Here is a 26,034-nt window from a genome sequence, read left to right as displayed (position 1 = left end):
GATTCAGTAGTCCTGTTTTTATTTCTGGGGACTCTATTCAGAAGGACATACCCAGATTAGTTTTTCCTTGGTTCATAAATTCAAGAGAGCCTGTTTTTATAAAGAAAACCTGGAATCTTAAGTAAGACACAATGATTCCTTTTCCTTTCCTTATCTCTAAATTAAACATCTCTATTTTTCCCAACTGTTTTTTATCTCACGGTGTTTCCAGACCCTTCACTTTCCTATTCCCCAGCCCAAATAAATGTTTACATTTAAAAAATGAAAAAATAATTTTCAAAATATTGCCTGATAAGACTAGCATCTTACTAACTTAATTGGTTTGGCTTCTGTTTCACTAGAATGCTAGTTTTTATTAAGTTTGTAGTTAAGCTATGGCCACTCAATAGCTTTCACTGATCCTTCCACCAAGTTAGGCCTTTACTACATTATCCTTAGGCAAATGGGTGAGGAACTATCTTTTCTTTCCTCTACTCTGTCATCTGCAATGATGACAGAATTATCTATCCAAGGAATTATTCTGGTAATATCATGACAGCCTGAACAGTAGATTTCAAGCTTCTGAGCATGGCATGCAAGGCTGTTCATGATCTGGCCTTCGGTTACACGTCTAGTCTTCTTATCTACGTTCCTTTCTTCACATGAGCTCTACTCCAGCCGCATTGAACAGATAACCAAATCCTTTTCCCTCTAACATTCTTACACCTTAATGAAAAATCAAGTTTCTTCCTACCTAGAATATCTGCCACCTTCGGCTTTCAGACCTGGCCTGTGCCAGTCTTGGGACTGTTTGCTGTCAGATCCATTTCCTACCCTTCCCCTGCTCTGCTCTACTCTGCTCTGTGTTGAGAGGGGATAGGAGACGTGATGCTGATTGCTGCAGCTTGCATTTCTCAGGTTCCCAAATCAGCTGACATTTGGGCTAGGTTCTGCCCCTGGGAGGTGTAGGCAGTAGATAGGAAGTAGGAAAAGAGGAGAACTATTGTGTGGCCCTTTCTGGCTCTGTATTTGGGAGAAGTCTCTGGAAATGGCTGTACCATGTCTGAGGCTCCAGGTCCTGCTAGATAGGCCTGCCTTGGTTCCAGCTTTTGCTGGGTGAGTCCAGCCTCTGGGCTCTGGTTACATCACCTCCTTTCTTTTTCTCTCTAGCTGAAGTTGTTAGTGGTTTCCTCCTATTGTCAGGTTCTGGGTGCCTCACCATCACCGAGTTGACTTTTTAGCTCTTCTAATGTCTATTCAATCAATTCTTTGCAATACATTCCTTCTGTTCTAAGTACTTTGAGTAATTTCTGTTTCTTCATTGGTTCTTGACTAAGACGATGTTAAATGTTATCTCTAGGGATATTATCTTATTTTTCCTGCCATTGCTTGACTTCCATTTTTTGGCAACTAAAATAGTTTTCACTCTGTGAAATTTTCTATTTTATTTCCTTATTTTATCTATGTCTATAATGATAGATTAGGTTGCCCAGCTGCAGTAACAAATAATCCCAAATCACAGTGGCTTATGTGCACAGTGTTTGACTTGTTCCTCATACTATATGGCCATCTTTGGTTGGCTGTAGCTATGATCAATGTTTTATGAATTCTATAACTGGAGCTGATGAATAGTCTATCTTGAGCATTTCACTTATTATGTTTATAGGGAAAGAGAACTTGATGAACCATGAGCCAGCTCTTAAAGCTTCTTCTTAAAAGTGAAGTATATGACTTCCAATCATGTTTAATTGGCCAGAGCAAGTCATTTGACCATGTTTGACTTCTTTAGGAAGGGGATGTGTAATTACCGTATAGGAAAGAGCTGTGCCAAATGTGATTAATGTAATGTAATTGACCACATTACTTGATGACTTCAAAGTAATTGTCATCTTAGATGCCTCTATCATACTTGCACTTTTCTTTTCTATTGAATTATATGACATGTTTCCTCCTACCTTAGTTTTCTGCTATTTGACCATTATTTTTCAGTTTCTTTGAATGGCCCTTACTATTTTTGACTTCTCTTGAATGTTGATACCTCCAAAGATTCTAAACTTAATTCCCCTTCTATTTTTACTCTCTGTATAAACTTTACTGGGGAATCTTATGTATTACTATGGATGCCAATATAATCTTTATGTTAGAAACTCCAAAATCTATGGCTACAGTCTGGATCTTTTTTTAAAAAAGAAGAGATTCAGTTACCTATAGGACACCTCCGAGGGATGCTCTTTTTTAGGTTCAACTCAACACATTTTTACCTGAACTCATTGTCTCTTTCAAAACACATTCCTATGCTCTAATTTGCTATTCAGTTTATAGAGCACAGACATTTTCATGGTTGCCTGAGACAGAGACTTGGGAATAATCCTAAGTACTCCCTGTCGTCAGCCTCATTGGCTGATTGGTAAGCAAGACTTCCTCCCTCTCTCTCTCTCTCTCTCTCTCTCTCTCTTCTCTCTTTCTTTCTTTCTTTCTTTCTTTCTTTCTTTCTTTCTTTCTTTCTTTCTTTCTTGGACTATAGGCACACACCATCATGCCTGACTAATGTTTTTTGTATTTTTTTTAGATACCGCGTTGCCCGGGCTAGTCTTCAACTCCTGGCTCAAGCGATCCTCCTGCCTCAGCTTCCCAGAGTGCTGGGATTAGAGGCATGAGCCACTGTTCCCAGCCACAGATCTTGCCATTTCTCTTCAAACTACTGAATTAATCTCTCAGGTGACCTTTGTATTCCCAAAGGTCCCCTTCTAATCCTTCAGCCACACACACAGAAGGAGCCTTCCTAAAATACAGGAATTATTCCCCAACTTCAAACTCATCCATAGTTTTTTAATGCTGATTGAAAAAAAAAAAAGTCAGACACTACATTAAATCAACAGGCACATTAACAATAATATAAGTTTAAACATATTTGTTTTCATACTTATTTCAAAGTCTCTTTTCTAGACTGTGAAGTTAAATGGGTAGTGACTCTAATGTACATGTCTGTATCCTTAGCACATTGCATAGAGCCTGAAGATAGTCAGTGTTGGTTCTGTTGAATAAATGGGTTTGTTTCTGTTAAGTTATATCCGATTGGGTTGGCCCCTTTGTTTTGTTCCACCAGTCATATTATTAAACCACTCACTGCTCTCTCTCCCAGTGTTTTGCATACTTGAGAAGGATGACTGTCTACGCCTTCACCAAGATATTCAATGGAAAAGACTGGGGATAAAGTTCTCTGCCACTCTACTCTAAGTAATAACAGCAATCTGGCGATTTACTGGGTTGGAAGGTTTTTTTTCCAGGAGTGTATCAAAGAGAGTGACTAAGAAGGAATTTAGGGACAAATTATGTTTGGGAAGCCAGGCAGAAACTGATGATAAACATTATCATAAAAGTGACAACGCCAAATGCTGGTGAGGATGTAGAGAAACTGGATCACTCACACATTGCTGGTGTGAAAGTAAAACAGTACAGCCACTGTGGAAAAATAATTTGACATTTTCTTAAAAAACTAAACATGCAACTACCATAAAATCCAGTAATTGTACTCTTAGGCATTCATCCCAGAGAAACAAAAACTTATGTTTATGCAAAAACCTGTACACAAATGGTCATAACAATTTTATTTTTAGTAGCCAAGAACTGGAAACAACACAGTTGTTCTTCAGTGGATGAATGGATAAACTTTTGTACATCTTTGTAATGAAATACTATGCAACAAAAAAGGAGAACAAACTATTTATATACACAGTAATCTCCTGCATCCTTAGAGAATTATGCTAAGTGAAAAAAAGTCAAACCCCAAAGGTTAAATTCTGTATAATTTTATTTATGTAACATTCTCAAAATGACAAAATGAAAGAAATAAAGAACAAATTTTTAATTTCCAAGGGTTAAGGAGAGGGTGGGGGCAGGAGGGAAGTGAGTGTGCTATATAAGGGCTGTGTGAGAGATCCTTATAGGGACAGAATTGTTCTGTGTCTTGCCTGTATCAACGTCAGCATACTGGTTTTGATATAGTAGCATAGTTTTGCAAGATGCTACCGCTGGAGGAAACTTGGTAGAAAATATGCTGGATTATTCTGTATGATTTCTTAAAACTTCATGTGAATCTATAATTATCTTAAAAAGTTTAAAAATTGTTTTAAAGATAATCAGAATATAGAAATATATAATACACATATAATTATATGGAATATAATTAACATAAATTATACATAACTATAATGACATATAACTATAATTATGTATAACTGTAATTACATGTATGCATCTATGTAACTTTCATTCTCTTCATCCATAAATTTCACAAATTAGAGGAAACCACAGTTCACCTTTTGATATGCTTTTTTCAAGACATTTTCTAAATATTGACAAATATATATGAATGATACATTGCATATATGAATGACACATGCCTTACTTAAATTGTTGTCTATGTGAATATTAATTTAATTTATATAACGTGTATTATATTGTTTCTAATATCTAATTTTTAAATATTTTTTGTTACTATATGAAGTGTTATTATATATTTGCATACATTTTTGTCTTTATGTCTTCAGAAAAATCCTTGAAGTGGAAGTGCAAGGTCCAGAATTATATGATGTCATGATAACTAGTCACACATTTCAATTGGAAAGAACAGTTGGTATCTCAGGTGACTGAGGTCAGAGAAGTGCCATTTCCAAAGATGGGATTAGGGACCCAAGACAACGCCTAGGGTATGGTTGTTCTCCCTGAGCTAGCTGTAAATCCCTTTTTATTATGTGCTGGAGGGTCAAGCCATGCAAGGTATGAATTATATGATTTCTGAGTTTCATGTCTAAGACAGGCAATACAAACAGACAGGTACGTACAATTTATTTGCTACATTATTTTTTATTTTAAAAAGCAACCAGATGAAGAACTCTCAGGCTACTGAGGCAGGTTAAAGACAGCAGAGGGCGCTCATAGGTTATTAGCAAAATCAAGGAAAACATTTTGTATATCTGCAAGGTAGGTAATAAGAAATATCAGCACCTTCTATTGCACTCAGTTTTTCATTGGGGATTCACAACTAAATAGCAACTATCTGATGCTCCCCCTTTCTAGTAACTACCTCTAACTTCATTTCAGGCATTGCTAAATGGTGCATTCTTTGTTCTGTCATTAACTGTCTCATTAGCAAATGAGAACTTGTTTTCTGATACTGACAATGACCATAATAACAGTGATAGCTATTAGTTATTCATTGTTTCCTCTATATATTTTTGATTCAACAAATAATTATTGAATATTGATTGCAGGATCTTTGCTGGACAGGAAGCATAGAGTAATAAATTGTCATGACCCATATCTCCATAGATTTTACAATGTAAAGGGAGAGATAGAAACCACACAAATAAACATGGGTAAAAGGAAAATTATAAGTTATGATAATAACAATAAAGGAAAAGAATAGGATCCTAAGAAAGGTAATAATGACAAGAGATTCCCTGTTTATTTTAGGTCATTTCTATGGACATGCCAAGTTGGGACTTGAGGTTGGAAGACCCATCTTAACCAAATAATATTCTGTGTGGAAGGTACTGAGTGTGTGAATATCCTGAGGATAAGGAGAACTTGGCTTCTTCAAAGAACTGAAACATTACCTGTGTGGCCGTAGCCCTGGGAGCAGGAGCACAGGGACGCAAACCAAGGTCAAACCATGCATTGGGTGTCATGGTCATGGCACCATTTTTATCCTAAGAGCCCAGGAAAGCCTTGGGAAGTTTTGTATCCAATGTTCTCAATAAACCTGAGCGGCAACACTGCATATCCACCTGCATTAGTCAGACTCCTAGGAGTCATTCCTGATACTTCCCTCTCCCTGACATGTCATATTGAACTAACCACCATGTCCTGTCAACCTAATGTCTTAATATCCTCTTGAATCCTCCCACATGGTTCTGTCTGCATTGACACTCCCTTGCTTAAGAACTTCTTGGCTGGCTTCCTGCTTTACTCTGGACCCCTCCATCTAGCCTGCACAACAGCCAACTGATCTTTTAAAAATGCAACAATGATCATATGTGTTCCAATGCTCAAAACCCTTTGGTGGCTTTCCGTTGTTCTTGGATTTAAGAATAAAATCCTGGCCATGACCTATGAGGTCCTGTAAGACTTACTTTCTTCCCTAACTCTCATTTGCTTTCCGGCCACCTTGACCTTCCTTCATGGCTAGAGCACAATATACCTGGCACAGGACTTCTGCAAATACCATTCATTCTACTCTAAATGCTTCTTTTCCTTCCTTGCCTTATGAATTTTGTCCTATTCAACCACTTTATTATTTCTCTTTTGAGATCTCAGCATATGTCTTAGGAACTTCCCCTCACCCAGTTGTTACACATTTGTGACAGCTTCCAAGAGAACCATCTTCCTTCCTTCCCTAGCAAGTCTCTCAAAACATAATTATAGGTTTCTGTAGGATTATTTGATGATTATTTGTATCTCCCATTTATTTGTGAGCTCCAAAATTGTTCAGTATTTAAATTGTGTGGTTTTGGGAGTATATACATATATTAAAATTCTTTAAGTGTATACTTTAAATGCATGCAGTTTTTGTACATCAATTATAAGTTTAGAAAATTAGTCATATGCTGTGAGTCAATAAAAAGTCCATTTGGGCCAATAAGGGAATGGCTACATTTTGAAGGTTTTTTCACAATATCCATCAGCATTTTAAAAAATGTCCTTTGATTTCGCAATTCGATTTTTGAAAATCTTTTATAAAAACATTAAACAAAAATATTTATATACAAATATTAGTGCACATACTTATACATGTAAGCATGTTTATTGCAGAATCCTTTGGAAAGCTGAAAAATAGAAACAATATGAAAGTCTATCAATAGGGAAATTATGAGCTATTGAATAGCTTTTTAAAGATTTCTATCTCTTTACCTAAACTAAATGCCACGAGAAATTATTCAATAAGACAGTCAAGCTGCAGAGTAAAGCACTCGCCCAACCCCCACTCTACATGTGAATATGTTTGGATATGTCTGAATAGGCAGGGACAACAGCATCAATATTGGTTGCTGATATGGCTGGTTTGGGGATAATGGGATTAATATGGGAGATTGTTAACTGCTAAAAGTATATACACATTTACATATTCCCCTCATTTTTCCCTCTCACATGGTGAGCATATACCACTTTAATAATTTTTGAATCTCAATTTTGAAGAAAACATTTTGCCAATTAGTACACATTAAAAAGTAATTCCTCTCACCTAGGTAATGGGTTGATAGGCACAGCAAACCACCATGGCACACGTTTATCTATGTAACAAACCTGCACGTCCTGCACATGTATCCCAGAACATAAAATAAAATAAAAAATTTTTACAAGAAAGTAATTCCTCTCACTCTCAAAATAAATACAAAAGGAAATCAGTCACCCAGACTTTTGTTCAAGTTTGGCTCCAGCATTACCCAGTGATCTTGTCAGATTCTCAATTGCATCATTTCAAAAGGGAATAATCATATCTAATTTTTGTACTAAATATGAGGATTCAATGAGGTAACATTTAAGAGGGACCAAGTGTGGAAGGTATCCTAATGAAATCTGTTTCTTAAGAAAGGTAGATACGTTTGAAGGATTGTAGGGCCATCCTTGAATGTCAAGAATTGCCATAGTCAGGGTTTTGGTTTAAGCTTCCTTCTGTGACTGAAATGCCCTTCCTTCTCCTTCTCCATATCTTCAAATCCTTTATCATCCATCAAGTAATGGATCAAATATTATTACATCAAAGAAATCTTTCCAGATTTCTGAGGGAGCATGAATGGTTCTTTGTGCTGGTTCCCATGTTCCCATGTCTGTGCCTCTGTTATGCTGTGCCCTGTTGAGTATGTTTAGTTGGTTATGCACACATATCTTCTGCATCAAGACTGTGAGCTACTTGAAAGCAAAAATCGTGGGATATTCAACTTTGTACCCTTACTGTCTTGCCCCTGGCTAGAAGCTCTATGATTTAAATTTCTTCGCTTCTTGCAAAATACAAGAAACATTTACAGAACAGCTGCTTCTGTTAAACACTGTTCTAATTGCTCATGATTGCACCAGGAACATTGAACCAAAGAGGCCAAATTCTTGCCTCATGGAGCTTACGTTTTAATGAAGGTAGGCAGAAAAAGGAATGAAATAAATCAAATTTTAACATTGTGTTAAAAGATATGTATTAAAAAATATATATCCATAGGAGAAAAAATTAAGCAGCCAAAGAAGATAGACATATTAGGGTAGATGACGCAGTTTTAAATAAAGTGATCAAGGAAGGCTTCACTGAGAAGGTGATATTTAGGAGAAGACCTTAAAAAATGAAGGAGCAAGCCAAGTGGCCATCTTGGGAAAGAGTAATTTAGGCACAGGGAAGAGGAAATTTAAGGTCCTATAAAAAGAACATACTTGGACTGTTTAAAGACTGACGAGGATCTCAATATGGCTGGAGTGAAAAGAAGAAAAATAATGAGTAGGAGGAAGGAAGGGAAGTGAATAGCTCAGATAGGATCTTTGCCACCACTGTAAAGAAATTTTAAAACGTAGCATTTGCTTCAAAAGAGATGGGAAATGGCAGAAAGAATTAATCTGAATTGAATTCTATTTAAATGGAATTACTCTATCTACTCAGCCTTTCTGTAAAAAGCTAGGTGTAAATTCCCTCAAGTACTTGAGTCATGATAGAAAATTTGGGATTTGGGACAGAATAGTGATGATGTAGATTGTGTCCTCAGCATGTCACAGGGGAATACTCTGCTGGGAGTTAGACACACCTGGTTGGAACTCCCATGTAGCCTCTACCAGTTTTGGTATCTCAGGCATGATACCAATTAGCCTCCCTGAGCCTCAGTTTCTTCACTTGTCACATGCAGAAAACAATGCCTCCCCAGCTCAATTCAATCACATTGCGGTTATGAGGTTACAAGGAGATAATAGTGCAAAAGGGTCGCAAAAGAAAAATTCTATGCAGATGAAAGAGATTCTTGATCTTTAAGAACAGGTGTACCCGCTGGCTGCAGACATGGGTCTTATTGGAGGGTAGGGGAAGAAGGCAATGAAGGGGAGGAAGAGGAAATGCACATTGTAAAGCAGTTGGGAAATCTTCAAAATCTCTATAGATCATTGGAGATCTTTGTCGGCGACCTGTTAGGAATTGACCGAATCCCGTATTGATACGGCACTTTCCCAACCCCCAACATGAAAAAGTGATTTCAAAGTGTACAACACACAGGTGAAGATAAAGGCAGAAAATGTCTGGTAGAGTGTGTTTCTCACATATAGGTAGTGTATTAATTTAGTTGTAGTAAATGCGTTATCCAAGCAGAAATCAGTGAGTCAATATCGGAAAAGAGATTTTGCAGCCACATTTGTTGGGGAGAAGCAGTTTGTGTGCCAGATACTGAAAATAATAGACATCCTAGGTAATTTAGTTAAGTGGGATGTGATATTTGAAATTGACACAATCCCTAGAAAATGCAGTGTGAGTTGTCTGAATTTACTGTGGAAAGTAACATGCATTTTTCAACATTTGGTAGACATTCACTCTTGGTTTGTCTACCTGTATTATTAAAATTCTTTTTGCTGCATGCAGACCTCTTCTGGCTAAGTAAAAACAGGAAGACAGACAAACAAACAAAAGATTTATTAAACATACACTTGAGTTACTTCCAGAGTTTCTGTGTTTGGGAAGGACAAAACCCAAGATAGTTTTTGAGAACTCAGCAGAAGCAGCACATAGAAACATAGAAACTTTATTCTAGATTCGATCACTGCTTTAATTGGCATCTTGCTCCATGTTAAGATTTCAGTCTTGTCTTACTGTCTGCATTAAATAATTCTGGGAGAACACTGTATTTCTAGCTCTGCCGTCACATTTTCCTTCTCGTAAGTGGGCAAGAACCACAGCCATGGCTGCAGAGGATCCACCTCTGTGTAATAAGGTGGTGGCATGAAAGGGCTGCACTAAACATTTCGAGGACTCTTCCATCCCTGACACTGCTATTCTATGAGAAAAATAGTGACTCTGGGGGAAGGCAATGATTTTACTAATTTTAAAAAGTCGGTTTTTAAGTTTACTAGCATAGGAGAGTAGGCTCAGAGAGTTTTAAAACACTTTCCAAAAAAGATGTGTAAAACTTTTAACTCTGAAGCTGCATACATTTTTAGGAGTTGAGAGCTTGTTTTGAGGTCAGGTTTTATTCCTCTTTCTGTCACTTATTGGCTCTGTGAATTTGAACTTGCTACATTATCTGGGCTTTAGTCCTCCTATTTTGAACCATTCTTTGATTATCCGTTTGAATATATAAACATATAAATATTCACCAGGATATATATATATATATATTTGCATCATTAAAACTTTAAACATGGCCAGAAAAAATTACTAATAGCAACACGAATCTTCTAAATCAACTATGTGATCCCAAAGCGCCATATTTATTCTAACTTTCTAAAAGCAAAAATGCAGTCGGGGTGTTCAAAATGAGTTCTGTTTGGTTGAAGCCAGAGCCTGAATCCTGAGAACTCGCTGGGAGTTGCTTTGAGGACTCTGTCCTGGAGGACTTGTGAAGCAGAACTGGAAAAGCAGGATTTGGCTGCTCTTGGATTGTCCAGGAGCCACATGGGTGTGTCCTTTGAAACACAAGTCAAAGAGAGGAAAACAATTAACAAGTAGAGAGGATTTAAGATGTTAAATAAGCCAAAAAACTTTTAGCCTTTTCCTTAAAATTTTTATGCTTCTGCACTATAAAATAGAAGAGGTTTCATAATAAAGTCAACTATAATACATATTTAAGGAAATAAGCAACAACAACAACAAAAGGAAAAATTCTAAGTGTATAAAGAATCAGAAACAAGAATGAAGGGAGAATGTGCATTGAATAAATCCCTAAGGATAAGCTGAGTCACCAGTTTTACTGACTTTCTGGATAGATAGATGATGAAAAAGAAAAAACTAAGTCACATAAATCTTTTCTTTTTTTGAGACAGAGTCTTTCTCTGTCACCCAGGCTGGAGTGCAGTGGCACGATCCTGGCTCACTGAAGCTTCTGTCTCCCAGGTTCAAGTGATTCTTCTGCCTCAGCCTCGTGAGTAGCTGGCACTACAGGCACCCACCACCATGCCTGGCTAATTTTTTCGGCTTTCACAGTGTTAGCCAGAATGGTCTCTATCTCCTGACCTTGTGATTTGCCCGCCTCAGCCTCCCAAAGTGCTGGGATTATAGGCATGAGCCATAGTTTCACTCTTGTTGCCCAAGCTGGAGTGCAGTGGCTTGATCTCAGCTTATCACAACCTCTGCCTCCTGGGTTCAAGCAATTCCCCTGCCTCAGCCTCACAAGTAGATGGGATTACTGGCACATGTCACCATGCCTAGCTAATTTTGTATTTTTAGTAGAGGAGGGGTTTCTCCATGTTGGTCAGTCTGGTCTCGAACTCCTAACCTCAGGTGATCTGCCCGCCTCGGCCTCCCAAAGCGCTGGTATTACAGGCGTAAGCCACCGTGCCCAGCTGTCACATAAATCTTACAAGCAGAAAAGAGGAATCTGACTTTAGGGAAGGCATTTTTTTTCCTTGCCTAATTTCTAAAAGAAAAATTTTCCATAAGACTTCATGAAAGGGTTACAAGTGACATTGTGGCCAAGGGTGGTTTTGCTCATCCGGTGCATTGGAATTTCCTGTCTGACTTACTTATTCCTAGATCCCTCCCTCGGAAGCTCTGACGGAGCCAGTCTAAGCACAAAAATCTAGTGTGTCCTGTAGTAGATTTTGTCTTAATCTAAAACACTTGTATAGAAATTAAGAATTCATAAAGTGACTTTCTATCCATTACCTCTTTTGATAATTTTAGTAATCTAGTGAGATTCATCCAAATTTGTTTTTATGCAGGAAAGAAAATTTATACTTAAAATATCAAATGACTTAAGACACAAAAAAAAGGTGACTTGAATTCATATGATTTTAAACAATGCAGGACAAGTGGAGTTAAAATGTTAAGTCTATTGAAAATATTAAGTTCAGTAAAAATCATGTCAATGTTGTTCAGTAGAGGTTGAGAGGCTCTCAGATGAAACCAGATATTCAGTTATTGGATATTTTTCCAAATACTGTACCTCTCTCTACTCATCATATCAGATAGTGTGTAGAATCTCTTCTCTCAGAGTTCACCTTATTTGTAGAGCATTCATAATGCTCATCCTTTCCTCCAGATATTCTTTCTTATCTTTTCCAAGGCATTCCCAAGGCCCCTTTATACATAACGTTATCATTTCCTTCCACAGTTATGAGATACACAGAGCTACGTGATTGCTGAGTCCATAAACTTCTCAATAGCCAGCTAGGTTTTCATTTTAGTAGCATTGACTGATTGACATTGTAGGTATGGATTAAAGAAGAGTTAAAGAAACTTGTTAAAAAAAAAATAACAGGCCGGGCGCGGTGGCTCAAGCCTGTAATCCCAGCACTTTGGGAGGCCGAGACGGGCGGATGACAAGGTCAGGAGATCGAGACCATCCTGGCTAATACGGTGAAACCCCGTCTCTACTAAAAATACAAAAAACAAAAACAAAAACAAAAAAAAACTAGCCGGGCGACGTGGCGGGCGCCTGTAGTCCCAGCCACTCGGGAGGCTGAGGCAGGAGAATGGCGTAAACCCGGGAGGCGGAGCTTGCAGTGAGCTGAGATCCGGCCACTGCACTCCAGCCCGGGCGACAGAGAGAGACTCCGTCTCAAAATAAATAAATAAATAAATAAATAAATAAATAAATAAATAAATAAGGGAAGGATTGGCTGGGTGTCGTGGCTCACGCCTGTAATCCCAGCACTTTGGGAGGCCGAAGCGGGTGAATCACTAGGTCAGGAGTTCAAGACCATCCTGGCCAACATGGTGAAACCTCATCTCTACTAAAGAAAATGCAAAAATTAGCCAGGCATGATGGTGCACACCTGTAGTCCCAGCTCTTGGGAGGCTGAGTTAGGAGAATCACTTGAACCCAGGAGGCAGAAGTTGGAGTGAGCCAAGATGGCGCCACTGCACTCCAGCCTGGGCAACAGAGTGAGACTCCATCTCAAAAAAAAAAAAAAAAAGATCAATGTTGACATAAGATCTATCTATCCAACTATCTATCTTAATTTAGGAAATGCCAGCTGCACGCCGTGTCTCATACCTATAATCCCAACAGTTTAGGAGGCTGAGGTGGGCAGATCACTTGAGGCCAGGAGTTTGATACCAGCCTGGGCAGCATGGTGAAACTCTGTCTCTACTAAGAATACAAAAATCAGTCTCTTCCTTAGTTGCTTCCTTCTCCTTAGTTTAATGTGTTTTTTTTTTTTTACATCCCTAGAGTGAGCCATTCCTCTCGGCTCATCAGGGCATCTTAAGTTGATTCATGCATCAATTCCAATTTTTTCATATGCAGTTAAAAAAATATGGTATTAAGATTCCCTACATTTTAAAAATTCATAAAGAGAAAAATGGGGCTCAGGCAGGTAAAGTGGCCTGACCATGGTTACATAACCATTAAGTGGCTGATTTAGAAGTTGAACTTACATCTTGTCTATGTCTTCGGCTCTTTCTGCTCCTTCATGTGGCCTTGCCTATTGGACTACATCATAGACCAGACCTGTAGGATGTACTCTAAGAATCTGGGGTGTGGGGACCAAAAATTATAGGTGTGTACCAGAAGCCTGAATGAAGGTAAAATATTAGGACACCTGTGAGAAGAGGAAGACTGTTCTCTGAGAAGATGGGAATGAAAACATACAAACAGAAGTGACTGAGTTCAAAAGCTTAATTGGCCTTAGGGTAAGAGTCAGGAGTGTCCGGGTTGGGTATGTTTTGATTTCAATACCCAAGCCTGATTCTCATCCTTAGAAGCAGATGGGAAAGGGTGGACTAAGTTCTGGGGGAATACAATAGTAGCTTTCTGAACTTACATTAATCACACCCAGATTATGAAATGGAGCCAACAGGGAAAAGGAGTATTTCCAGACCAGATCACAAACAGAAGTTGGGAAAGGCCACACTTCCTGAATATGCATATAGAGTAACTCAACTGAGCAAAGGAGCAGTGTTGTATTTCTATGAACATCTTGAGGTATGTCTTAGATTGCTTAGCTTAATCATTATTCTCCGCTGCCTTCTCCTATACTATTCTGCTCTGTTCTCCAGTAGCACCATGGCTTAGAGATACAGCACAGGCCCTGGAATCAGGCTGCTTGAATTCAAATTCTGTCTTCCTCCTTTATTAATATAGCCACATTAGCAAACCTCCCTGAGCCTTTATGTCCTTATTTATAAAATTTAAGAATAATAATAATCCCTTGCGTAGGGATTATGAATTAAATTAAATACTACATAGCACTTAGTCATTAATCACTTAGCTTAATGCCTAAAACAGAGTAAGAACACCGTTCATACCAGTTACTAATATTACCAGATCTAACACTTCTGTTTTTATATTTCAAGATGCATTTTCAGGAGAGAACTGAGTAGGGAAAAACAAGTATTTCTGAGCACTCAAACTATATTGTTTGCCCATAAATCTAATTGCGTGAGATAGAAAGTTTGTTATCCTTTTTCTTTGAATTAGGTTCAGCAAATTTCACTCTTCTCATGAGTAACTAATGCATGACTACATGGGTCCTTAGATTGTTAGTGCATGCTAGCCCTCATTTCACAGGCTGAACTTGTACAAAGCAAGTTCCTAGCAGAGTTGTGACAGGAACCAGGTCTCCAAACTTGCCATCCTTATTCACTTCATCTCACAGATGTACCTCCTCTCTTAAGAAAATTTTATTATTAGAACCTTGTACATGATAAAAGTACATTCATTTAAGATTAATTTTAAAAAACTACAGTAAGAATTTTTTTAAATATACTTTTTCTGCTTGTAGGTAGACATGGGTAACCAAAATTATTAAATAAAACTAGACAGACCCTTTTTCCTTTGTCCAATACACTGTTATTTCAGTTGTAAATTTTAAGTGAAAAATCACCTGAGGATGTCACTTTGATGAATGCTTTCCTTGATTATCATCAAATTCCATAAATCCTCTTGAGAAAAAAAGAGAAAATAAGAATTACAATTCAGACTGAACAGGAGTGTTAGAATGATCACAAAGGTGCTGTATAATGTTTGAGCCATACTGTTCTTCTCCAGATTTTTCTATGTTAGAAAGAAATAAGACCTAAAATTTCCACATAGTTCATAGTGGACAAGCAATTTATGCACAATTATCTTTTTGCACCTGCCAACAAACCCATTAGTTAGGTAACTGTTCACACGTAAACTCCATAAAGGCATATATTTTGGTATATTTTTTCAGTAATATATTCCCAGCACCTAGAACAGTGCATGGAAAATAGTAGAAATTAATAAATATTTATTGAATGCATTTTTATTGTCTCTTTTTATGTGTGAGAAAACCTTTGAAGCTCAAAGATTAAACAACCTGTCCAAAGTACATGGCTGGTAAGTTGCAAAGAAAAGTTAAAAACTTGGCTCTCCAGAGTCATTACTAAATGCTAGAAACATTATGCCCTATGGCTTAAGGACTGGGTACCAGGATATCTGCTGAGATTGTAAAAGATAACTAAAATGTGGTTTGTGAATTATAGTCTAGTAGAGAAAACAGACAACTCAGATACAAGTAATTTAATATAATGTAGGGATAAAAGTTGTTTTGAAGATGTCTGCAAAGCATTATGAAATCCCTGAACATGAAAAACTGAAATTTCTGATGTCTGTGACTTTTTTACAGAATTCGTTTCTGAATTGGGCTCCAGAAAATGATGAGACTTGCCAAGTGAACAGAGTGGGGTTTTGGCTTGGGGGCTAGGCATTTTCAGCAGAGGAAAAAATCACATGCACAGATATTGGGGGTTTATACAAACGTGACCTGCTCTAAAATGAAACTTATTTGTCATTGGGCTTAAGGTTGCACAGGTGAGAAATGTGACCGAAAGATACATTGGCATCAGAGAAGGACCTTTGACATCAGCCTAATGCATTTACTTGAATTTTGGAGACAATGGAAATTCATGAAAAACTTTTAAGCATGGCAGTGATATGACCAAATTTACATTTTTTGATATAAGTTCTGGTAGTAGGTAGAAGATGAATTGGTGAGGCAGAAAGAAAGTGGAACTTATTAGAAATCCAATAAAAAGAGAGAAAGAAAAGAGTGGAATTTATTAGAAATCCAATAAAAAGAACTTGGGAAAGAGATGATGAAGGACTCAACCTGACCAGCTAGTCAGTGGAGCTGAGAAAGAGAAATGTATATAGGGTGCATATACTTATACCCGAGGATGGCATATAAGGTAGAATATTCAGCAATTCAATGAAGGTGGTGATGAGCAGGAAGGATTTGAGAAGATCCTTAGGTTTCTGGATTCTGGGTGGATGACGATGTGACTTAATGAGATATGGAGGAGGGTTTTGAGTGAGATGATGGGTTTAGACCAGTGGAATTTGAAACAGTAGTAGAAAAACGATGGAATTTTGTGGCAAGCAATCAGTTATTTCATCTGGAGCTCAGGAAAAATATTGCAACAGAAATGTGAATTTGAAGCTCATTAGATTATAGGCAGTATTCCCAATGTGTAAACTGCAATGCGAAAACCCAAGCACATTTGGAATTCTAAGGAACAATGACATTTGGTGGGCAGGTGCATGAAGAAAAGTCAAATAAAAAGAATGAGAAAGAATGACTAGTGGTAGAGAGAGAACCAGGAAAATATGTCATGGAACCCACAGGGGGAAATATTTCCAAGAATTAAGGGCTCTCAAAGGGTGAGAGGAGTTAAGAATATGTATATTTTTCAGAAAAATGATGAGCAAAATGCAGTCTAGGTAGCTCCGAGGTAATCCAAAAGCAAGTGGAGAAAACAATCCAGTCTATTCACTGTCCCCAAAGCCTGTCTCTAGCATTTATTATGCATCTGACACACCACTTAGGCATCAGACGTATTGGAGTAAATAAAGTAAAATTCTCACCTTTATGAATCTTTGTTATTCCTCTCATTCTCTCTTCCAAATCAAATCTTGTTCAGTCATTCAAGGCCCACATTACATCTTGCCTTTGCCATAAACACTTCCCTAAGCACACTGGCCCCACTGACAGCTCCTTTCACTGGAAACTGCCTGTGATATTTGGCTGACATTTATCTTGCCAGGCATTTTTAGTTATTGCATTGTGCACTGGCTTATGTAATTTTACCATAAGGACTGCAAATTATTTGAGGAGAAGGGGTTAAGAGTCTAGATTTTTCCTTCACAATCCGTGTCCCCGCTTTGTACATGTTAAGTGCTTAGCAATACTTTCTGATGTCTCCTCCTATCCTCCACCCCCTATTTTGCTGATGGTCTTCCCTTGAACAGGGAATTATGGGTATGCCTTAGGTCCTGGCTCTACCACCCGCAGATTTATCTCTTGAGCAGACATTGCTGTGTCTTTGAGCAAAGATCCTTCAGGATTTCTCAGTCAGATTGAGGTAGATGGGCTTTAGGTCTCATCTGCAATGTATCTTTCCTTAATTAATGAATTCAAGTGCCTGACACTATATGGCAGGTATTGTGCTCTTGCAACCAGTCAGGTGATCTGGTCTCTACTTTCACTTAGCTACTTGATTAAAAATGAATAAGTCATTTCAGATGATAACAAACATTATGACACTGTAACAAGGTAAAGTGAGAGAATAACAGGCAGTGGGAATGGAAGAAGACAGTATTAACAAGAATGATCATAGAATAGTTTCTGAGGAAGTGACTTTGAGATTAGCTGCAGGCCCAAGAACTAGTCATGAGAAAACGGGAGTATTTTAGAAAGGAGAGAGAGCAAGGGAAGAGAGACTGAGATGGTAATAATTTTTAGCAACAGAAAGAAGGCCATTTACTCAGACTATAACGAGGGAAAGGGAAATCAGAAGATGAAGGGCCATTTCTGAGCCTAGAGTGGACAGCAATTCTTTAGCATATCACAGAGTCAACTCTTACGGTTAACACAGAGAAAAATGTCCTATTTTATACTTGCAAAATTCCCTAGGGAAAGAATGAAAAGAATTATTAGTGTTCTAACTCCTTGCTTTGCTGTATGAATGTAACAATACTAATTCAACTGGAGCCTAATCTTTAGTTTGTATCGAATGGGTGGTGCTCCTATTGTTGGCCTATGGCTTTCCTTCTTGTTTACATTAACAATCTTGGAAAGATAACAGTTGCAAAAGCACCCACAATAGGAAATGTAGCAATTCTAAAAAGCACCTGTGAGTTTTAACTATTTGTGGAGAAGGATTGCCTGTAGAACACTGCCCAATCAGATGACAATCTATCCCTTTAAGCAGATGAGAGATTACAAAACCCCTGATTACTCCTACACGGAAGTGTTTCTTAATCTGCTATTGGTTAAAGACCCCTTTGAGAATCTAATAGAAGTCATAAACACTTTCCCCAGGAAAATGCAAACAAACAAACAAACAAACAAAAAAACCAAAAAAAACCACACACACTGACACAAAATATTAATAAAAATGTAAAGGCTTTCTGGAACTTTAAGGCCCATCCATGCAGCCCAGAACACCTGATCAAGGCATGACTTTCGAAAATTTCTGTATATCAGAATTACCTGAAAAGCTTGTTGAAAACCATATCCATGGCCTTGTCCCCAGAAAAATGCAAAATGGGATGCAGAAATCAGCATTTTAAAAAATAAATTCCCCCCAAGGGATTCTGTAACAGGTGGATAGACCACACCTAGTGAAACTCTGCTTGAGGATCTATATGGGGGAAAATTAGAGAGCAGAGGCTTAGAGCGGTGGAAACTGAAAGCACCTGGAAATTCAGAAGAGTGAATTTCCTCCTGGAGCACTGAAATTCGGGAGATTAATATTGGAGAATAAAGCATACAGTGAGGTAATAGTGTCAAATCGAAACTACGTAGGCAAAAATAACATGTATTGGGAATTAGACACAGGCTTGGAAGCAGGCAGAGCACATTGGGAAGACTCTGGGATTGGTGATCGGCCCGAAGGCAGTCCCTCATGATGAAACCAACACTCATGCTGAGAGGTTCTCTCGTTTGTCTCTAAAGTGAGGTTATCTACTGTCTCTGCTAACCTTCTTGAGCTACTCAAGCTAGAAAATATAGGCAGCATTCATCACACCTGTCACTAGCGAGCGTATCACTACCTCTTATCTTCATCACATAATCACAGTGCTTACCTGGGGTGGGCCATCTATTATTTTAACTTTACAGTTAAAATATGAGCAAATAGAGGCCTTCAGAGTGGGAAGGCCTTGTTCAAGACCACCTAGTAAAATAGCACCTGAGTTAGAATCAGAACTTGGCTTTTCATTCCTTACTCTAGTGCTCTTCCTCCTCCCTATTTGGTCCTGAGATTAATCTAGTGCTCTTCCTCCTCCCTATTTGGTCCTGAGATTTAAAAAAAAAAAAAAAAATCCCATATGGAAACACTTGATGGGAATGTGCTTTCCCCCAAAAAGTTCAGGGCAGTGAATTCAGATGCAAAGTATATTTTAAGTAGGGCAACATTTTTCAATGAAAAATAACACATTTACTGGTGCCACAAATTATGTTTTTCATATATTTTAATGCCATGTGGTCATTGTGTGGTCATTATGAAGAGAGAACTGAACAAAAAGCAACGTTTGTCTCAGTGCTTACGTGCTCCTGGACATGGAGCGGAGGATGAACTCAACTGCATTCTCAATGATCTCTGTGCCCAGGAGGTTTAGGAATTTGGGGAAGTCTGGCTTTGGGTCTTTGCCTGAGTCGTCTGGCTTGTCGTCTGGCTTGTCTGGTTTGTCGTCTGAAAAACAGAACAGAATCTCAGAGGTGATTCTCAGCAATAAAGAAGGAAGTCTCCTTTCCGTGTGGGGAACTCTTGGGATTCTTTCTGACCCACTCACTAATTTCATAGCCTTATATGGTTATATTCATCGAACATTTAATGCCTGTCTGGATAAAATCTTCACATGCATTATCTCATTTATTTGTAAAAACAAACAAATAGACCGACTGATATTGATACTTAGGTAGACACTGGCACTGCCTTGTGAGTGAGAAAAACAAAGTTCCCAGAAGCTAACTACTTATCTCAGAGTTAAACAGATAGTAAGTGCCAGTGCCAGGACTGACATACAAAATGTCTGCTTTTCCATATGATCTCCATGCCCATTGTAATAATAATATTAAAGATAAATTATCAACTGGGTGAGGTGGCTCATGCCTGTAATCCCAGCACTTTGGGAGGGCGAGATGGGAGAATTGCTTGAGGACAGGAATTTGAGACCCTTCTGGGTAACATAGTGAGACTTCCATCTCTACAAAAAGTAAAAAGTAGCCAGGTGTGATGGTGCACACCTGTAATCCCAGCTACTTGGGAGGCTGAGGCAGGAGGATCTCTTGAGCCCAGAAGAAGGGACTATAGTGAGCCATGATTGTTCCACTGCACTCCAAGCCTGGGTAACAGAGTGAGACCCTGTCTCTAAGAAATAAAATAGATAAATAAAAATGAAACATTTGTTGAGTACATGTCTAAGATGATCTACATGGATTGTCTTATTTTATCATAGCAACTCTACAAGGTAGGAACAATTATCCCAATTTAAAGGTAAAGAAATATAATTTGAGAGATGTTTAGAAACTGGTTGAAAGTCGCAGTTAGTAAGTGGCAGAAATACAATTCAAACCCATGTCAGTTTGGCATTAAAACTTGGATTCTAAAGTACTCTATGATGAGCTGCACAGTCTTTGATGGAAAAGTTATACAGTTTGCACTTCTTTTAGAAGATTCAAAATAGTATAACAACAATGATGACAAAGAAATTCTATCACTTGCATATCACCTAGTAGTTTCGTAAATAGTGATTTTACAAATGTTGTGTAATTTTACCCCCTGAGCAATCTTACAGAGTATGCATTTTTTTTATCTCACTGAACTGAGAAAGTGAAAAGATTAAGTGGCTTACGGAAGACCTCACAGAGAGTAAGAAAAATGCTGAGACGACGACTGCAGGCCTCTTACACTAGATTCTTTTTTTTTTTTTTTTTTTTTTTTTGAGACAAAGTTTCACTCTGTTGCCAGGCACAATCTCTTGCAGTGGCACAATCTCGGCTCACTGCAACCTCCATCTCCCAGGTTCAAGTGATTCTCCTGTCTCAGCCTCCCGAGTAGCTGGGACTACAGGCGTTCTCCACCACACCTGGCTAATTTTTTTGTATTTTTAGTAGAGACGGGGTTTCACCATGTTGGCCAGGATGGTCTCGATCTCTTGACCTCGTGATCCATCTGCCTCGGCCTCCCAAAGTGCTGGGATTACAGGCGTGAGCTACCATGCCCGGCCCTCTTACACTAGATTCTTAACCACCCGTTGGAATGAGGGCCAAGGATCCAGAGTGAGGTCGATTACATTCAAGATCCCTTGTGGGCTTTTTGACTTTGCTTGGTTGTCTTTATTCTCAGGAGATGAGAAGAGATGGAAGAGTAACAGTAGCTACATGTGATCTCCCCTCTGAGCCCTGGTCACAGGATAAAGTGGGACCTTTATTTTTTAATTTTACTGTACCCTGACAAGTAATGTTACCAGACTGGGTAAATAAAAATACAGGATGCCTAGTTAAATTTAAATTTCAGATAAACAACAAATGCTTTTCTAGTACTATAAGAATGATCCATGCAGTAATTAGGACACACTGATGCTACTGGTACTATAAGAATGATCCATGCAGTAATTAGGATACACTGATGCTAAAAGATTATTCATTGTTTATCAGAAATCCAAATCTAACTCTGTTTCTTGTATTTTATCTGGCAACCTCAGCACAAGTTTTAACTCAAGAAGTCCCAACTTCTAGACAATGTACCCCTGACTTTGGATAAAAGAGATGTAACTACCTTTTGTGTGGAGGCTGTCAAATTACGTCAAAAACTTTACATCTATATTATATCCTAAAATGAAAACTATCAGTGAAAAAGATTGGCAGACAATTCTATGAGCATTTATTGTTTACTACGACACAACTAAAGATTTGATAGAAGCACCAGTTTGGGACTTATAACCAAAATCAATATACTAATCATTACCTATTCATATATCCGATTATTGGTTCCTTCATTCAAAAAGTATTTTTGAGCCTACTTTTTTAATGTTTTATTTTTGAAACAGGGCTTCACTCTCTCGCCCAGGCTGGAGGGCAGTGAAATGATTATGACTCACTGCAGCCTCAACCTCCTGGGGTCTAGAGATCCTCCCACCTCAGCCTCCTGAGTAGCAGGGACTACAGGCATATGCCACCACAGTTGGCTAATTCTTATATTTTGTGTAGAGACGGGGTTTCGCCATGTTGCCCAGGCTGGTCTCGAACTCCTGGGCTTGAGTGATCTGCCCACATCAGCCTCCAGAAATGCTGGGATTACAGGTGTGAGCCATCGTGCCTGGCCCGAGCCTACTATTTTGTGCATAGTTATGCTAGAAGTCAAGGTAAAAAAAAAAGACAACTACAGATATGACCTTCACATAAAGTGCTGGGCAACCTAGGTACTCAGAAGGATTGGTTTGTTTTTATTGTGGGAAGTAGGTGGAAGCAGAACTCATGTGTAAGCTGCCTATTGTGCAGGTACTGCACCTGTGCTTTCAGCACATGCCTTAATCGTCATTCAGCTCAGTAGTGGTATCACAGTTACAGGAGAGAAGACAGATGCTCAGGAAAATTAAATGACTCACCTGAAATCACTCATCTAGAAAGTGGCTGACCCAGGGTTTGAACCTAATTTTTTCTTAACTCCACAAAGCACATTATTCACATTGTATAATACAACCTCCAAACAATTGTTCTGTAAAGACACTTGCCAAGGGCAAAGCAGTAATTTCTTGCATGAAAGATGAGATATTTTCTCCTGTTTTTCTATCTGGCTACTTGCAAAATAAATTCTATTGACTTGTTATTTTAATATGACACTAAAAGCTGGCTTTTCAAGATGCAAGAAGCCTGGGATTGGAGTGGGTGGAAATCAAAATCTTGGCCTTAGCTTGTGAACCCCATATATATATTGAGAGGTATTAAAGTGTGATGGATTGCATGTTCTGGAGTTTTATAGACCTGTCGGATTCCTGCCTTTAACAAAAAATTAGCCATGTAACCCTGCACACAGTGCTTAACTTTGCTATCTCTCAGTTTCCTCACATGTTGTCAGGATTGAGAGATATTTTACATAATATATATACACACCCACATATATCTATATCATATATACATACGTATATCATATATATACCACTTATCACAGTACTAATCCCAAGGTAAACTTACCTTATATAAATAAATAATAAATGAAAGAATAAATAAATAAATAAATGTTCTGTGTTTTATTGTTACTACTACTAATAATAGCAACAAAATGATTTATAATTCACTTTCTCCTCTAGTGCTTTAGAAGATAATATAAATTTTAAAAATGCTATTAAAATATCAAACAATTTATATCCTAGAAACAAATCTTCAAAGCCAATAGTTTAATATTTCCTTTTTTCAAGTATTATATGGGATAGCCTTTATTTACAGTAACTACCTCGTTGAGTTTCTTAGTGAATGTGAACATAATGTTCTTAACAAACAGTATTGCTGATATTTGTACAGTTTTAATAGTTTGCAAAGTAATTATAAAAGCTTATTCATTTGACCTGGTAAAGTTGATAGTTATCCCATTTTACAGATAAAAAAACTGAGGTTCAAAGCAGTGAACGGATTTAACCAGTTTCAGAGTCTATAAGAGACAGGGTGGCGAATGGTCTTGGTATCAGATCTCACCTTTCACTTCACTGTAGTGATTTCTTTAGGAGTAGAATGGACTTAATAATCTCCCTGGCCATATCTAGAGTAATTCTGTTGTAATGTCTGCCTGTGTGTTGTTCAGCCAAGTTACATTCAAAGGATTCTTTTACTAAATGTTTGCACTCTCTCTATTTTCTGGTCTCTCATTCTGAATGGAGCTCACAGTCTTTTGCAGACAAACAATAAATTAATTAATGAGAAGGCAGCATACAGCATGAGCTTCCATGTGCTTGGAAAAGGTGGGAAAGAAGTAGTTGCTCGATAATAGTAGAAACAATCTAGGAACTTAGGTTTCACTCCCAGGTGCCACTTCCACCTGTATGTATGCTCAAGTAACTTGCCCTCTGCAAGCTGAGTTTATTAACCTGTAAAAAGGAAAATGACAAAACTGTACATGTTTACATCATTGGATTACTGTGAGAACCAAATGAGATTGTACATGACAACAATAGCAGGTAATATTTATTGCATGCTTATTATGAACCAGGTACTCTTCCAATTTGTTTCATTCCTTTTATTGAATTTTCATGATAACTTTATGAGAAAGTTAAATGTCCCCATTTATATGTGAGGCCTAGAGAGATTGAATAGCATTCCTAAAGTCACATTTCTGGTTAGTGGTAGAGCCAGGTCTAGGAGTTGTATTCCAGAGTACATATCCTTCACCATTGAATATCATTAGATATAATTATCAAAAAATAAATGCCAGTCAGCTGCCGTGGAATTTATACTAGAATAGTGTCGTTATATCATAAGCACATAAAAATTTTCAAACTTCATACATCCACTGAAAATAGAGGCTAGGTTTTTATTAAAATCCTACTATCTTTGTGTTAGAAGATATACCTCTTGTTTCCCAGGCCAGTGCTCTTTCTGCAGTGCCCAAAGACCCCTTCTTTCTTTTATGTTCTGAATCAGTGCCACCAGCTTTCTCTAGTCACTGCTAACTACTGAACAATTCGTGGGCTGTGATCAGAAGCACTTACCTGCATAGCAGGTCAGGATTAAGACAAGCAGTCCCAGGACAACTGTCAGGCGAAGTACTGAGACAGCCATTCTGGTAGCACTGGGTATTGGTGCAGATAAATTGTTCAGATACATCTGAAACGTTGCTCCATTTATAAGGCATGGATACGTGACATCATCTGCTTTGGAATTTAGATTGTTGCACAAGATGTCTGCACAGCTTGCTTTCAGATCTGTTCTAATGAGCCATGCCCTATCATTCAAACCAAACATTTTTCAAGTAGGGAAAGAAAAACCCTCTTGATTTCAAACATTTGTATCTATAAAGGGTTCTGGAGTGAATCTCTTGAGGCTAGTTTCAAGGCCAGCATTGATAATTAGAGGGATATCAGGTAGAATTACTCATCAATGCCAAGCAGCAGGCAACAAATCAGATTGGCAAGGCAAGCCTACTCCCTCCCTGTACACTGTGTGCCTTCCCTCATGCTCTGGGACAATCCCTTGTTCCCACCTGGGCAAGCCCTTTCACACCCCATCCTTCTGCTCTTGTTCTTCCTTCTTCCTCAGATACCCTCCTCCTCGTCTCTCTTTGGATCACTCCTATGTATTCCTTAGTTCAAATGGCCCTTCTTTGTGAAACCTTCATGATAACCACTCCACCCTTATCCAGGCGGAGTTTGTTACTTCATCATCTGTCCTACAGCACACTTGACCCCATTGTATAAGAACTAAGTGTTGGCTGGGCGCGGTGGCTCACACCTATAATCCCGGCACTTTGGGAGGCCGAGGTGGGCGAATCACGAGGTCAGGAGTTCGAGACCATCCTGACCAACTCGGTGAAAACCCTGTCTCTACTAAAAATACAAAAAATTAGCCGGGCATAGTGGCAGATGCCTGTAATCCCAGCTACTCAGGAGGCTGAGGCAGGAGAATCACTTGAACCCGGGAGGTGGAGATTGCAGTGAGCCGAGATCACAACACTGCACTCTAGCCTGGGTGACAGAGTGAGACTCTGTCTCAAAACAAACAAACAAACAAACAACAACAACAACAAAACTGTCTTATTTATTTAACTTTTATTTTTCTCTTTTTTTCCCATCAACTTTTACTTTTATTTGAAGTTCCGGGCTACACATGTAGCCAGCAGGAATGTACAGGTTTGTTACATAGGTAAACATGTGCCATGATGATTTGCTGCACAGATCAACCTGTCACCTAGGTTTTTTT

The 26,034-nt window shown here is 38.3% G+C and overlaps 1 protein-coding gene across 2 annotated transcripts; it reads right to left on the bottom strand.

The window, feature by feature from the left end:
* Nucleotides 1-7,681: 7,681 nt before the first annotated feature.
* On the bottom strand, nucleotides 7,682-25,015 carry C6H5orf46 (chromosome 6 C5orf46 homolog). Of its 2 annotated transcripts, none has more exons than XM_050794048.1 (4): nucleotides 24,828-25,015; nucleotides 19,672-19,816; nucleotides 14,983-15,040; nucleotides 7,682-7,890 (listed from the first exon to the last, which is right to left on the bottom strand). In XM_050794048.1, exons 1-3 carry the CDS (start codon nucleotides 24,940-24,942, stop codon nucleotides 14,992-14,994), a joined length of 309 nt encoding a protein of 102 aa, XP_050650005.1. In that variant the 5' UTR covers nucleotides 24,943-25,015; the 3' UTR covers nucleotides 7,682-7,890; nucleotides 14,983-14,991. The 2 variants fall into 2 exon arrangements, with proteins under 2 accessions (XP_050650005.1, XP_050650004.1); XM_050794047.1 differs by lacking the exon at nucleotides 7,682-7,890 and adding an exon at nucleotides 10,392-10,620.
* Nucleotides 25,016-26,034: the final 1,019 nt, after the last annotated feature.

This window comes from Macaca thibetana, chromosome 6 (genome assembly GCF_024542745.1).
Source record: "Macaca thibetana thibetana isolate TM-01 chromosome 6, ASM2454274v1, whole genome shotgun sequence".
In the NCBI taxonomy this organism is placed as follows: domain Eukaryota; kingdom Metazoa; phylum Chordata; class Mammalia; order Primates; family Cercopithecidae; genus Macaca; species Macaca thibetana.
The sequence above is the reverse complement of the archived record's forward strand: the minus strand, read 5'-3'. Positions and strand labels throughout refer to the sequence as shown.

What these genes read in the sequence shown, in the direction of transcription:
- C6H5orf46 (XM_050794048.1), bottom strand. Translation starts at nt 24,942, where the DNA reads ATGTATCTGAACAATTTATCTGCACCAATACCCAGTGCTACCAGAATG. An exon ending in AATCCTGACCTGCTATGCAG is followed by an intron (nt 19,817 to 24,827) that starts GTAAGTGCTTCT and finishes TCTGTTTTTCAG; the next exon opens with ACGACAAACCAGACAAGCCA. An exon ending in CGCTCCATGTCCAGGAGCAC is followed by an intron (nt 15,041 to 19,671) that starts GTAAGCACTGAG and finishes TTTTTTCTCAAG; the next exon opens with AGGATTTATGGAATTTGATG.